The sequence below is a fragment of the Alligator sinensis genome, unplaced genomic scaffold, assembly GCF_000455745.1.
Source record: "Alligator sinensis unplaced genomic scaffold, ASM45574v1 scaffold721_1, whole genome shotgun sequence".
Lineage (NCBI taxonomy): Eukaryota > Metazoa > Chordata > Crocodylia > Alligatoridae > Alligator > Alligator sinensis.
This window is the reverse complement of record NW_005841857.1, coordinates 3,557,282-3,573,468: the sequence shown is the minus strand read 5'-3', so window position 1 is coordinate 3,573,468 and position 16,187 is coordinate 3,557,282. Positions and strand designations below refer to the sequence as shown.

General features: G+C 47.7%; 1 protein-coding gene across 1 annotated transcript in view; it reads right to left on the bottom strand.

Moving 5' to 3' along the window:
- Positions 1–7,497: 7,497 nt before the first annotated feature.
- COL22A1 (collagen type XXII alpha 1 chain) overlaps positions 7,498–16,187 on the bottom strand; it is a 295,276-nt gene continuing 286,586 nt past the window's right edge. Inside the window, exons 63-65 of the mRNA XM_025214699.1 lie at positions 12,102–12,284; positions 8,580–8,657; positions 7,498–7,685 (exon numbers count right to left, since the gene is read on the bottom strand). Coding sequence (XP_025070484.1) covers positions 7,498–7,685; positions 8,580–8,657; positions 12,102–12,284 — 449 coding nt within the window. The remainder of the gene's footprint in view (positions 7,686–8,579; positions 8,658–12,101; positions 12,285–16,187) is intronic.

Below are 16,187 nucleotides of genomic sequence, written 5' to 3'. Positions count from 1 at the left end.
GCTTCCTCCAGAAGCAGAGAGGGGTGAGCAGAGGGGAATAAGGTCCTTGGGGGAGTGTCACATTCTCTGCCGGCCGCCGCTGACTTATTGAATGCTCGGCTCTTTGCTGACTCTGCCAAGCAAGTTCTCAGCACAAACATTGGGTGTTCAAGGTTGCTCAGTTACCTCCATTGAGCAAACACTCGTCTTCCGGCTCAGATGAATTCCCCCCCTTGTTAGAGTAGCTTCAAGCAGTGCATACACTGCCCAGCCCACTGAACAAGCACAGCCTCCTCTGTGCTCTTTGTCTAACTCAGTGAGACATGGGAGAGCTTCAGAAAGCAAAACAAAACTCTCGAGCTGAGCCTAGCAGCGGCTTGTGCTGGGGTCCCTTTTATGTCCAGATTTTACTAGGGGGATGACCTGTGGCCCTGTGGGTCTTCATTACTCACTGAGGATCAGATCCAACCCCAGTGAGTCTTCAGATCCACACCCAGAGTAGTTCAACTAGCTCCAGGGGATTTTGTGACAGCAGCACTAGGACCCTGTGATAAAAGCATACAGCAGAGTCAGGGGAGTTATTTCTACTCTTCCTGGCTCTGCTACAGATATACACGTGACCTCACGCAAACTTATTTGGGCATCTCATTCCTGTTTAAGTGCTTAAATCCCAGTGATACCAATGGGAGTTGGGTGCTTGGGCCTTAAAGCTTTATTGCCAAATGAGTAGAGGGCCAGCTTTGACATTTCAGTGGAAGTGCCAACGGGTCCAGCACATTTGAAAATCAGGTCCTAAGCTGCCTGCAATCTCATTTTCCCCATTTCTAAGAAGGAAGATAACTACTAACCACTGCAAAGTAGTTTTACAAGGCTGTGTTCACCCTTTCAGATTCTGGGATTGAAGTGTCTGTGGCTACTATATAGGCATTTGTTGAGATTAGCCCAAAATGCCACGTTTGTGACACTATAATACAGAGGGTCAGTTCTGGGAAAACAACCCCAGTTTTGGAGGTTGTTGAGGTCAGCAGTGTTTAATGAAACGCACACTGCTGACCTCAATGGGCATGGCTTAGGCCCTTGCCTAAAATGAAATTAGAGACAGAAGAACCCATATTGGTGAAGGATGCCATCTTGGTGCTGAACTGACAGTGCTTCTGTCTGGAGGAAGTCCAAGGAGATGCCACGAGGTTCAATAGGGAGAACGTGTTGTTCAAGGGGCAGGAAGGGCTCAGTAACCTTGTAAGGTAACATATCCCTGGAATGAAAATAGCCTCCATGCTTCAGAGTCTCATTTGTGGAGGAAAAATTCCTGACCAGAAATGCTGGTTCCCCACAAAATGGAGACTCGGGATGAGAGCCAAATCCCTCCAAAGGATGCTCTCAAAGACACCGTGCCCACCATCTCTCATCTACAGGCACCAAATCGGCAGTGGAACAACTCAGGGGACCCTCTTCCTGCTCCTGCTGGCTGTTTCCAGCATGCTGCGTGGTCCTCAGATGAGTGCTCACCCCCAGGGTAGGACGCTAGCACAAAAAATGAATAAGACTTCAGCCCCACAGGAGCTCTTGCAGCTGGTTCTGGCTTTCCATAAAGACATGCATCTCCCCCTCGTTGCCTAAGAAAGCACGTGCAGAAAATTTGCCCAGGAAACACCATTCTAGCAAAGTCCCTCCAAAGCATGCTTCAAGTAGGCTGCGGACAGCAATTTTCCGGTGACACTACAGATACGGGTCCCCGTGTCACTGAGGAAGCCGAGCACAGCAGTACCCTTGGGAAGCAGCTCCCGCATTTCTAGACAAGATTGCTTGCTGTGGGGGTACGGCTCTAGTATGTCTCCTCTCTCGCTTGCATGCCGACATGGTCCCAATAACGTAGCTTCGCTATCTTTAAGGCCTCTCTGAATGAGTTAGTCTAGAAGGTGCCACCCTGCCTAGCTTTGTGCCTTAGCCTTACAACCGAGCCACATCAAGGCTGGGGCCCAGCTTCACAAAGAAACGCCGGCACCTCCCCTACTAGTTCGGCATGTGGTGGATCTGAAGTGACTTTTCCAAGACTTGAATGATTTCTCTATGAACACAGAGGAAGTCTGCGGCAAGGCAGAGAACTGAACCCAATGTTTTTGAGCCCCGAGGTGGCCCCAGACCACTGCAGTGTCCTTCTCCTCTAAAGATGCTAATATCTCATACGGTAGCCTCCCATCATGCCTAGGGCTCTGAGCGGAGACCCTCAAGTACGACACCGATGCAGCAAGAATGTTATGTTTACAGACCACAAACTCATTCGTTTTACCCTTCTGCTCTTCTGTTTTCTGTTGGTGAACACACATTTCCAAACAAACAGGCAGAACAGCTGGTCAATTTTAAATAGTTTAATAAGCCCATATTAACAACAACAAGAGAAGAAAAAAAACCGGAGCTCAGTAAAATAGCACCATGAGACTGTGTTGCAAAGAACCATTCACAAATGGCAGGGAAGGAAAATAATTAAATGCCAGCGAGAGCTTCCTTGAAAGAAAGCTAATTCAGGCTGAACGACTTTCTACCACAAATAAGGATCCCTGAAATAATTTAACGCGCACATTTCTTTCCCCAAAAATAATTCTGGGGTTTTCGTTTAATAGGCAAAAGAATAATAATAAAAATATTTTTTTAAATGCTTGAACAATAGCTTATTTACTAACAACCACAATAATTTATACACTCCATTAAAAAAAAAATCACACGATGCCATAAAACTCACATATAATTAGCACCTTTTTAATATATAAATACAATGTTGGCTGTATCCCTAATCATATTTAATCAGCATGCCCTGTTTTCAGTAATGCTGGACTGCGTTGATGAGAAAAGGAGAGCAATGCTCAGATATAAACCACAAGCTCCATTCATAGACATACTGTGATAGGTGGCACTTGCATACACTAGTACTTCTCATCCCATGGACATCACAGGGCTTGATCATGCAACCATTTAGAGATAGGGATGCTGAGGCACAGAGAGGTTAAGGCATACCATGTCAGATCTGGGTGCATACACTAGGTAATTCAATAAGGCAATGATCCCCTCTCCTTTACTGAACGGTATGCCTTGGAGTAGCCCCCCTTGGACCTGCTTATGATACATCGAGTAGGATCATAAGAAAGCACAGCTGGAATGGACCTCGCGAGGTCATCTAGTGCACCCTCTGATTAAACCATCCCTTCCAAGTGTCGGTGTACCCTGCTGCTGAAAGTTTCCAAGCCTGGAGATGCCACAACTTCCCTAGGTGGCCTGTTGCAATGCCTGACCACGCTCATAGTCAGAAAGTTCCTCCTAAGCCCCAGCCCAAATTTCCCTGCTGCAGCTTGAGGCCGTTGTTCCTAGTCCTGTCCCTACAGCCAGAGAGAAGAGCCCATGTGTATCCTCTCTATAATCACGCTTCAGAGATTTGAAGACTTATCAAATGCCCTCTCAAGGCTTCTCTTCTCCAGGCTATATATATAACCTCTGGCCTTTCCTCATAAGTCTCATAAGTCTTACCTCCCAGGCCCTTCATATTTTTGGTTGCCCTGCACTGAACTCTTTCCAAGCTGCGCGCATCTTTCTTCAAGCATGGGGCCCAAAACTGGACGCAGGACTCCAGGTAAGGCCTCACCAGTGCCGAACAGAGCAGAAGAACCACTTCCCTTCATTGGCAAGTGACACTACTATGAATACAACCCAGGTTGCCGATGGCTTTTTTTGCAACAAGAGCACACTGTTGGCTCATATTCAACATATGGTCAGCCCCAGGTTCTTCTCTGTAGCACTTCAACCAAGCCAGTCCTTCCTCAGTTTCTATTTGTGCAAACCTGCTCAGTAAAGCCCACATGTAAGGACACGTGTGATTGGGGTCTAAAGAAATGCCCATTGGGGGCTGTGGGACGATTTCTCAACACTCTTTAAATTAAGTCTATTTTGGATGTTGGGACCTGCACTTCAAATTGCACACACTGGGCCTGTTCCCATTGTGGTTCATAGCAACAGGAAGTTTCTTATTGAATTCTCTATCAAGGCTATACTCTCATCAGTGTATTTCTATATCTCCCGTGATATGAAGTTTTACCTTAAGAAGGGATTGTTCTTCCTAGGTGATCCTTGTGGGCCAGTCCTCTCCTCTGGGTGTTATTGCTTAGATATTACAGGTTTGCTCCACAAGGAACACGTGCTATTTTTGAGAAGTGCTTACGCCAGTTCACAGGGTATTGTTAAATGTTGGTGCGATCGGCATTATCCCTCTAGCAGCATTAATGACATTCTGCCCATATTTTAACCAAACATCACTCACTTTAAGATCTTCTCTTCTTATGCAAGCCATTTCCTGCCATCCTGCAATTCAGAGGGGCTGGTAAAGGTTTTGGTCACAACTGATGAGGATGGGTAAGCTACATAAATGAGAGAGTCATGGCACACACTTGTAACCAAGTGCTTGGAGCTACAGCAAGCAGTGATAGAGAAAGAAAAGCAGAACCATTGGAGTGCTTTCTCAGTGTCCCAGGAAGAGCATGGACTGAAATCAGGGGCATGTCACAAGCATCTGGTCTGTGCATCCTCTATTCATATTTGCTAACTGCCGCTCAAATTGCAGAAGTGCCTTTTATTTTAATAGCAGCCACCTCTTCGCAAAAAGTGCATAGATTTCTGAGTTCAAGAGATTGCAAAGGGGAAAAAAAAACACCCTCTTCTCCCTCTCTCAAGCAATTGCATCCTGTTAGAGCCTCAAAATGAGATTCCACTGCACAATCTCATGGAAGGGAAAAAGGCCCTGAGCCTATTTTAAGAACATTTGTATGTATTTCCCACTTACACTGTGTACATCATGCTGACTTTGTTAAAGCCAAAGCAGAAGGTGCAGAGGCATTCCTAGATATGATTTAAAGAGTCTTGTGAGTTACTGAAATGACAGGAGTTAAATGTCACATTAACATGGCCCAGTTAAGATACCTGACCTCTACACAACCCGGCCGCTGCCATGATACCTATCAGAAATGACGTTCTGTGCTATCAAGGAGGCACCTCTTGAGTGTGAAACTCACCCTATGTTATCGCTATAGTAGGTGGACTGTATCCTAGCCTTGCACAGAAAGCCTGGTACTGCAAAGCGCTGTATGATCAACATGCCTGCCTACTGTTTGCTGCACCGATTAGACGTTACAATGGTTTAAATACAGAGAGTTGACCTATCAGAGGAAGCACAGCATAGATACACTTCCTTAAGTTACTCCATAAGTAATTAACTTTTCCATGTATGAAATGTTCACCATTATTGCCTTTATATGACAAAGAACATGGTAAAATAAAATACAATGAACCACTGTGTATTGGCAGGGGAATGACACCACTGCAATCTACAGCAGAAAGACTTCTTTCCTCCCATATGGAGATACGGTCATTATTGCATTTTTCATACTGAAAAGATCATATGCTATGTGCGGGGAGGAAAGTTTGCAAAGCGGCAAAATGGCTCTGTTTATAGACGCACCATCGTTACAACTCTGCAATGCAGCCGTTTCCAATCGCGGTCCAGCTACCACCAGTGGTACACAGATCACCTGTCAGTGGTTCGCCTTAACAGATATATTATCCTTACTTTATAGGACAAAAATGTGCTGGTGGTACTTAAGGTTGAACTTTAAAATTGGCTGGTGGTACTTAAGGCTGCATCGTTTTAAAATCGGTGGGGCACAATCTATCAGAGTTTGGGAATCGTTGCTGTAATGGATCCACACTCTCCCCAACTGACTTCTGCTCAGTTTAAATAACTTGGAAATACCCTTTTTTCCCTCCCAAAAGAACTCAATTTTCGCATTTAACAAGATCTTCAAAAGTGTGCAGACATCAGCAATGCCCACTGAGGCCCGACACCCCTTCCCTCTGTGAGAACAAGGCAAGTGACTGTATTCAGAGCACTTCTGACAGTCAGGGTGCTTTGTGTTGAAGTGTGTGCATGAGGCTCATCTTTCCTGATTGCTTGGGAAAAGCTGTCTCTTTGCTTATGGGACTGTGCTTCAATAAATGTGTTCAGCATGAGGGAGAATCTACGACGGAAGTGAACGTCTTTGCCCAGCCCAGCCTGGCAGAACAGGCTCTTTACTCTCTGTATATATTTAAGTTTATTTCTTGCAGCCTTGCAGCCCAATTATTTTCAAGTGATAGTCTCTGGGTGGGACTATTTGACACACCTACAAAGCTTCCTTTAACTCATTTGTTCTCCAAATGCTTATCGGCACTGCCCACTGCATGTAAGAGGCCCTCTTACAGATCAGCTCTGACATATTGTCCTTACTTCCAAAGCTGTGCACCGCGTCGTTCAGAAATGGTGGGCTGCACATTGCACTCAGATGTTCAGATTCGCAGGCAAGGAGGGAGCTCTCACAGTCATGGGATTGGAAGGGATTTCTAGGGCCATCTATTCCAACCCCTGCACTGATGCATGATGGGCTCACTATTCCTAAACCATCTCAAAGAGACACTTCTCCAGCCTCTCCTTGGATCCCTTCCACAATACAGTCCATCTAGACTGATCTCCCATAATACGCTCCATCCAAACATAACATCTAGCCCAGACATGGAAGACCCCTCTATTAATGTTAGCTGGTGACATTAGCCATTTACAGCAAAGATGGCACAAAATGTCATCTGAACTGAAGGAGGACAAACTTCCCAGTGGCTTGCAGAGGCTTTTCCTCGGCAGCAAGAGCAAAAGCCCCACATGCTGGGACTACAACCTCTGGAGCATAATGGGAGAACACGTGCAGAGCAGGATGCCACGTCTTACCTTCTATTCAGAGCCCTACTGTCACGCCTGTAAAAAGGCTGTAAAAAGCCTATAAAGTGGATTCGCATGATTAAAGTTTGTGTCCTTTATGAGCAAGAGAACGTTAAACTTAACATGGCTGTTCTGGGAAACCCGGTGCCTGTTGCCTATAACTGATTGTCCATTGTGAGCTGAATGCACGGCATTGCTCTTTGCCAGCCTCTGCATGGCATTTCCCCCCAGCGACTTAGCAATTATCAGCTAGTGCTAACAACCTCATTGCAAGCCCGTTTCACAGGCATGACCATGGATTGAATGGAGCACTTGGGATCTTTCTGGGGGTGGGAGAAGGGGAGGATGGGGTGACTGACGTTCAGACAAGAATTCACCAGCTGAACTCTTATTTTTGGCACCACAACAATTTCTATATAAACAGTGACAGCTATGCTATGCATCAATATCATATATATTTATATATATATTTTTTTAAACCTTTACTCTTAATTTTTAACATTCCCTGATGTTAGAGAGAACAAAAACAAAATCACTTCTCACATCAATAATAATAATAATAATAATTAATAATAATTATAATACTAATCTGACCGACCGGCAGCATTTGTTGGCTATCATTGTCTAAAAGGCCTCCCATAAAGAAATGCAAGGAAAGAAATCCAGGAGCTGGATTGTTGAATTCAAGTTTTAGAAATCAGTCCAGAGATGTTGTCCCTAGGCTGCAGTTTCTAGGGTCCTTTGACGTTGCCAGGCCTTGCAGCCAGACTTGCAAAGTAAGCGCACTGAGAGGGATCGCACTGCCCATTGGCTCCAGAAGGTCCTGGTGGGCCCGTGAGGCCAGGCACCCCAGCTTCACCTTGGGGGCCTGGTGGTCCTGGCATCCCATCTTTGCCATAGCCAGGTTCCCCTGGGAGGCCTAGAATATAAACACAGCATGTTGGGTGAGCACTGCTCCCAGGGGTTGACTCAACAGCGTTGTGTCATGAAACAAGGGCCCCATCCAGATGTTTGGCTCAAGCCCATCATGATGTACCAAGCCCAGTCTGGACCATTTCCCCACATGCAGCTAGAAGCAGTACACTTCCCTGCCTTTCACTCAGCTGCCACTTGGAGTGGCTACTGAACATGGCTCTGTGCATAGCTGCTTTCATACGACATGAGGTCCGCGTGCCAATCGCGGCAGACAGAGTCCTGAAGCACAGCGCTGGCTCCCTTTTGGCATCGAATAAGGGTGTGAGGAAGGGCTGACCAAAGGCTTTTCAACCTGAATGGCTAGCAAATATTTGCACATCTGTTGATAAAGACCCAGGATTATGCTCATCTGCCTCAAACACAAGGCTTATATTGAGGCTTTACCAACATCTGGAAAAACCCTGGAGTCTGGGCGTTTGGCTGAGATGTGATCCTCTACTTGCTGGCAAGTTACCAGCTGCACTCTGTTGTTACAAGGTTTGGGGAGGCTGACAAGCATCCCAAACTAATCCACTGAAAAAGGGAAGTGAGGAACACAGAGCTAGTAAGATGCCCTGCTATAGCTTGGGAGGCATGAGTTTGGGCCTCCGTCTTGATGCAAACCCAAAGACCACCCCGGCAGGCCAGCTGTGAAAGGGAGATCGGGTCATTCTGCCTGGGGGTCAAAGGCAGCTGGACCTTTTGCTTGCTACTTCATTCCCTTGTGGGCTGTTGATAAAGATACCAGCTTGCCATTACCACACAAACCCCAGAGGCCACCTATGCTTGGGCAGATGTCCGACCTTGAGCCTATCTTGAGAGACAGTGTGGGACCTGGTTTTAGGAATGACCAACACACCTGGAATCCCTGGAGAACCTATTTCACCCCTCTGACCAACGCCAGCTTCTCCTTTTTCACCATTCGTGCCTCTTTCACCTGGCAAGAGAAAACCAAAATGATTAGTATGATTGGCATAAAACAAAGGTACCCAACAAGGAGGTCCCAGCTCCTGAACAGGTCTGCTAGGCCCAATTGTAATACAAGAAAACATAATGGCCATAGCAGGAGTGCTCACATTGCAGCCCTGCAAATTCTGCTAAATAAATACCTATTATCAACAGTCTCAGACAGGACCTGGTAAGGAGATTAGAGAAGTTGTGTGGAGTGATGCTGTTTGGGACCAATCACTTCTTTGACACATGGTATCTACTGTGATGAAGGACAGTGGCAGGGATGGATTGAGAAAGAGCCTTGAACAGTTGGAGACATCAAGAAATTCCCCCATCCTTTGTATACTTCATACAGGCATTAGCCGCATCCCAAGGAGTAATATTCTGCACTGGTCCGGTCCTGCAGGGAGCGAACCAGGAAAGCCAAGGCTGCAACTGAACTCCAACTAGCTTCGAGCTTCAAGGACAATTAAAAGTCCTTTTTCAGATATGTGTGGAGCCGGAGGAAAAGCAAGGGCAACATTGGACCCATGCTGAACCAGATGGGACAACTGACAACTGACGCCCAGGAAAAAGCCAACCTATTAAATGGGTACTTTGCACTGGGCTTTCATCAGTCCCATGGGATGCCCATGCCCGCTACGGGACAGGGAGGTCTGGGTGAGGGAGATTCCCTGCCCTCTATCAATGCGGACCTCATAAAGGAACACCTTGATAGGCTGGATACCTTCAAGTCAGCTGGCCCTGACAATCTACACCCCAGGGTACTCAAGGAGCTGGCGAGCATCATAGCCCAGTCTCTGGCACGGATCTTTGAGAATTCCTGGCGCTCTGGTGTAGTGCCCGAAGACTGGAAGAAGGCCAATGCGGTGCGTATCTTCAAGAAAAGGAGGAAAGTGGATCCAGCAAACTATAGGCCCATCAGCCTGACTTCTATCCCAGGGAAGATCTTAGAAAAGTTTATTAAAGAGGTGATCCTTAATGGACTGGCCGACGCCAACATCCTGAGGGATAGCCAGCACAGGTTTGTTGTGGGTAGGTCTTGCTTGACCAATCTCATTTCCTTTTATGACCAGGTGACCTATCACCTGGACAAGGGAGAAGAGATTGATGTCATATATCTTGACTTCAAAAAAGCCTTCAATCTGCTTTCCCATGATCAACTCTTGGCGAAACTGGCCAATTGTCGCCTTGGGTCCACCATGATCCACTGGCTGGAAAATTTGCTCCGTGGTCGGACCCAGAGGGTGGTAATTGATGGAAGTCAATCGTCATGGTGCCCTGTGACCAGTGGTGTCCTCTAAGGCTCTGTCCTTGGATCCATATTGTTCAACATCTTCATTAATGATGTGGACACTGGAGTCAGAAGTGGACTGGCCAAGTTCGCTGATGACACCAAACTTTGGGGCAAAGCACCTGAGGACAGGAGGGTGAACCAGGCTGACCTGGACAGGCTCAGCAAAAGGGTGGACGAGAACCTTACGGTGTTTTACACTGAAAAATGCAAGGTTCTCCACCTTGAGAGGAAAAAACTGCAGCAACCTTATAGGCTCGGCAGTGCTATATTGGCTAGCACTATGGAAGAAAGAGACTTGGGGGTCATCATTGACCACAAGATGAACATGAGCCTGCAGTGTGATGCTGCGGCTAGTAAAGTGACCAAAACGCTGGCTTGCATCCATAGATGCTTCTCAAGCAAATCCCGGGACGTCATTCTCCCCCTGTACTCGGCCTTAGTGAGGCCGCAGCTGGAGTACTGCATCCAGTTTTGGGCTCCACAATTCAAAAAGGATGTGGAGAAGCTTGAGAGAGTGCAGAGGAGAGCCACATGCATGATTAGAGGTCAGGAAAACAGACCTTATGACAACAGGCTGAGAGCCATGGGGCTCCCTGGAAAAGCGCAGGCTCAGGGGTGATCTGATGGCCACCTATAAATTTATCAGGGGAGACCACCAGTATCTGGGAGAACATTTGTTCACCAGAGCATCCTAATGGATGATGAGGTCGAATGGTTATAAACTACTACAAAACCGTTTCAGGTTGCACATAAGGAAGAATTTCTTTACTGTCCGAGCCCCCAAGGTCTGGAATAGCCTGCCATCGGAAGTGATTCAAGCACCTACATTGAACACCTTCAAGAGTAAATTGGATGCTTATGTTGCTGGGATCCTATGACCCCAGCTGTCCTCCTCCCCTTCGGGCGGGGGGCTGGACTCGATGATCTTCTGAGGTCCCTTCCAGCCCCAATGTCTATGAAATCCCCATCCCTCAGCTTGAACAGACAGACAAGGGGCTTCTCTTTATGATTTTCCTTTGAAGCCCACATCACTTCAGGTAAGTTAAGCAGGAGAGGTGCACATGACATTGGGCTGATTTTAGTGCATAGCTGAGCTGTTTAGCTGGCAAGTGGTAACAGAGGAAGACTGAGTCCTTTTCTGAAGGTCACTCCTAAGTGGCATGGTGGAAAGCCTAGGTAGGAATCCACTCTAGAAACCATATGCCTTTTGCACAATTCGGTCAGGGTACTAGATTGTGATATTTACATAATGGTCTACCCACCTAAGGCTTGATTCTGCAACTTACTGAGCTCTCTGCCCTGGTCCAGCAAAGCACTTTACCATGTGCTTAGCTTTAAGCTTGGATATCGCCCCACTCAGATCCAGGGCACTATTTACAGGTTTAAAGTGAAATGCGTACTTGAGCATATCGATGGACGACAGCCAGAGTGGAACTGAACCACTCCATGGGACTGAATCACTGCTTATTTGAGCTCTGGATGGCTGTGGCCCACATTGTTACAGTAATTGAGCAATGAAGAGTCAGCCTAAGGCAAAGGTTGATGATGCTCGGTTAGATCCAAAGCAGGGATATTTAAATGTCTTGCCGGATATAGGGGAGTCCTGTTCCAAATGATGAAATGAACCCCTTAGAATCATATACAGTGCTAGGAGGGACCTTAAGAAGTCATGATTAGACTACATGATTTGCCTACTCAAGACAAAATCATCCTTGTCTGAACCGTCCCAGCCAATGATTTGTCTAGCTTGCACTTAACATTTCCAGGGGCGGAGAGTCCACAACCTCTCCAGGTAATCTGTTCCAATGTTTAAGCACCTGATAGTGAGAAAGTCTTTCCTAATACCAAAATTAAATCTTCCTTGTTGCAATTTAATGCCATCACTTCTTGTCCTGTTTAGGACTAGATTTAGGAATAAGACTCTTAAAAAAAGTTAATGAAACATTTCACTGCAAATATTGATAAATGCTCTGTTTTTGGAATCAGCAGAACCAAACCATATTTAAACCAGCTCCATTTACCAGCAAAACACTACACGCTCTGTATTTAGAGAAAGTACTGTGTATACTTGCAGCAAAGTGGCATCTTTAAAGGGCACACAGGCTGCTGGAACAGACTGGTGAATTCACTCACCTTTTGGACCCACAGGCCCTGGTGGTCCTTCAGATCCTGTTTGCCCAGGTCGGCCAGGCTCTCCCGGAGGGCCAGGTCTTCCTGGGAGTCCTTCCTTGCCAGGAACACCTGGAGGCCCTGGTCTACCTTGAGGGGCTTTGACCTGCGCTGGCTGCATCTGAGCCATGAGGTAGGCTAGTTTTGCTGAGGATGGAAACAGAGGTGGCTTTATTAGGTTAAAAGGTAACTGGCTGTGAGCAATGGAAAGCCAAGGATGCACAGACAACAGGGCCAGGAACAGTACATGTATTTCTTAACTCACGTCTTAAAACTTTACAAGCAGACTCAATCTGTCATCTCCAAATGACATCCCTCACTTTCCCTAAAATGCTTTAACATACTGCCCTCTTGCCCCTACATTTCCTGAATCTCAAACTGTCTTTCCTCACCCCGTTGGTCCACCTTCTACTCTCTCCTGGGACTTGCTTTCCTCTGACAAAATGGCTAAGCACTTGCTGTAAAAAGAGAATATGTGACTGAGACATTACCTACATCAGCATATTTTCCATACATATGCACTAACTGCAGCTTCCAGTTTGTGAGGGCCCTGAAATAAGTAACACCAATGTAAAAAAAATGTAAGGGGGCTTTAGGTGCCTCTAGCTAATCCAAACCATCAGTGATTTCTCTGCTGGGGGCATGACTAGCAATTTCGAATCATGTAGAAAATTCAAATCATCTCTCTTTCCCCCTGACTTGCATATGGACGCAAATTCTGCCCCCGGCACCATACGGCACATACTGCAGAACATGTGCTAGGTTTCCACTGCATCTAAGCTTGTGGGGAGGAAGTCTGCACAGTGGGACTTCACACCTCATTGTGACGTGAGACCAAGTTCTGCTCTGACACTTGGTGTGGAGACAGGGGGCAAGTCCATGGGCTGGTTGGGGTAGCGGCCAAGCTGTGGCCAATCATTCTGCCAGTAGTATAGGTTCTCTGAGCCTGCAGACTGATGAAAAATGATACTGGTTTAAATTACACCAGGTTTACTGCACATCACACTGTACTGATGTAAGTGCTTTGTGTGCTCACTCCTATACAGGTAGATGTGGAGAGAAATGAATGCAAGTGTCATAGTTGGTGGGGCCTGAAGGGACCTGAGCAGATCATCAAGTCTGACCCCCTGCCATGGGCAGGAACGAATGCTGGAGTCAAATGACCTCGGCAAGGTGTCTATCTAGCCTTCTTTTGAAGTCCCCCAGGGTAGAAGCGACCACCACTTCCCTTGGAAGTTGGTTCCAGATCCTAGCTGCCCTGACTGTGCAGTAGTGCTTCCTGATACCTAGCCTGAACCTACTCTGAGTCAACTCATGGCCGTTATTCCTTGTTACTCCCAGTAATGCTCAGGGGAACAGGGACTCTCCCATTGCCTGCTGGTCCCCCTTGGCCAGTTTGTAGATGGCCACCAGATCCCCTCTCAGCCTTCTCTTGTGGAGGTTAAACAGGTTCAGGTCCCATAGCCTCTCCCTGTAGGGCCTGTCCTGATGCCCCCTGATCATGCAAGTGGCTCTCCTCTGGTCCCTCTCCATGCTGTCCACATCCCTCCTGAAGTGCGACACCCAGAACTGGATGTAGTACTCAAAATGCGGCCTGGCCAATGTCACATAGAGGGGGAGGATCACCTCCTTGGACCTGTTCATGATGCATCTGTGGATGCATGACAAGGTGCAGTTGGCCTTCCTGACCATGTCCCCACACTGTCGGCCCATATTCATTTTGGAGTCAAGAATGACACCAAGATCCTTTTCTGACTCTGCACTGACGAGAAGGGAGTTCCCCAGCCTGTAGGTCTGCTGTTGGTTCTTCCTCCCCAGGTGCAACACCTTGCACTTGTCAGTGTTGAAACCCATCCTGTTCTCATCTGCCCACCCCTGTAACCTGTCCAGATCTGATTGCAGCGTCCCTCTCCTCTAGCGTGCCCACTTCTCCCCATATCTTAGTGTCGTCTGCACATTTGAACAAGGTGCTTTTCACCCCCTCGTCCAAGTCGCTGATGAAGATGTTGAATGGTGCAGGCCCAAGGACTGAGCCCTGGGGGACCCCACTGCCCACATCCCTTCAGGTTGAAAATGACCCGTCCACCACCACTCTCTGGGTGCAGCCCTCCAGCCAGTTAGTGACTCATCTGACCATGTAGGCAAGGTTAAATCAGTTTTCATTCAGCTTTAATGTTGCAGCAGTTGAGCTCACTCCTGTCACTATAAAAAGTCGGCAAATAAAACTGTTACATTGATTCAGCTGATGTGCACTTCTGTTCAGCAGCTCCCATACACACCTCCTACTAGGCCTTTGCAAATAGGGAAGTATTCAATTCAGATTCAGATTCGGCCAATTCAGAGGACAGCAAATCAATTTGGAGATTCGGATCACTGTCCTGAATTGATCTGGCTGAATCAGGTTCAGAAGATTCAGTGCTGATTCGGACAGATTTAATGATTTGGATCAGTCAGGGAGAGGCAGGCACAGCTGGGTGGCTCCTCTGGCTGTGCCTGCCTCTCCCTGGGCAGGGGAGCTGTGGGAGAAGCCCCCGGGGCCCCCCCTCCTTGGCCCCAGCCTCGTCCTGGCACAAAAAAAAAACAAAAACAAAAAAACCTGCACTCACCGGCTGAAGCACCGGCAATTGCAGCCTTTGGGCACTCATGGCAGAGCCCCTCCATGCAGTGTGGGGCAGCAGGGATCACCCTCCCTCCTCCCCCCGTTTGGCACCTGCATGGCAGCTGGCCGCGTGCTGTCTGGGAGCTGGGGCAGCTGGAAAGGAGCATTGCCAGGCTCCAGCTGACATGTGGAGTCACCTAGCGCTCTCAGGGGGGGGCGGCCGCCCCCCCCCCCCCCCCCCTACCCCAAACTGCAGGCACCAGCAGGGCAGAGCCCCCGCTCCCAGTGCTGCCACGCCCACATCCCACCCCCACCACACCCCTCTCCCCAAGTAATGTGCCCCACTGCCCCAGCTGGGCAGCCTGTCCCAGCTCCAGTCCCAATCCCTCCCTCCCCCACATCACTTCCCTGCCCCCTCCCCCAACCCAATCAGCCTTAACCGCTGGAGGCAGCTGTCAGCTGCCTGTTTAGTCTATGACCGAATCTCCAAATCACTGAATCTTTTCCAAAATTTTTTCCAAATTGATTTGGTTGCTTCGAATCGATCCAGAGTTTTTACTTGGTCTTCTGGTTCGATTCATATTCGGACTTGTGGTCCCCAAATCGGGGTGAATCTTCTCTGAACTGAATCACCTACCGAAGCTTTGCACAGATCTACCTCCTATGCTTCCTCCCACCCCAACTTCTTTTTAATGGTATAGTGATACATCAGTCTACAGCCAAAATAAAGCAGCAGGCTTCATCTGTTTCCTCCCCCTCATTTTCCTTCAGGCCACTGCTTAAAGGGCACGTGTGTCTGAGCCTACAGTCCTTTCATTCCAACTCTGTGCTCTCTTCCAAAAATACATTTGTTGAAAGATATCTGTAGTTCCCAGACCCTACTTACTGCCACTGTGAAAACCTGATGTGAAGTCACAATAATATCATAGCTATTCCTGTAACAGGAGGCCATGATGTCATAAGCACATGCTTTGTGCCTGACGGAGCAGAAGGAGAACTTGGGCTGCAAGCCTTTCATAGATTCATAGATGTTAGGGTCGTAAGGGACCTCAATAGATCATCGAGTCCGACCCCCTGCATAAGCAGTAAAGAGTGCTGGGTCTAGATGACCCCAGCTAGATACTCATCTAACCTCCTCTTGAAGACCCCCAGGGTAGGGGAGAGCACCACCTCCCTTGGGAGCCTGTTCCAGACCCTGGCCACTCGAACTGTGAAGAAGTTCTTCCTAATGTCCAATCTAAATCTGCTCTCTGCTAGCTTGTGGCCATTATTTCTTGTAACCCCCGGGGGCGCCTTGGTGAATAAAACCTCACCAATTCCCTTCTGTGCCCCCGTGATGAACTTATAGGTCTGCCACAAGGTCGCCTCTCAACCTTCTCTTGCGGAGGCTGAATAGATCCAGTTTCTCTAGTCTCTCCTCGTAGGGCTTGGCCTGCAAGCCCTTAACCATA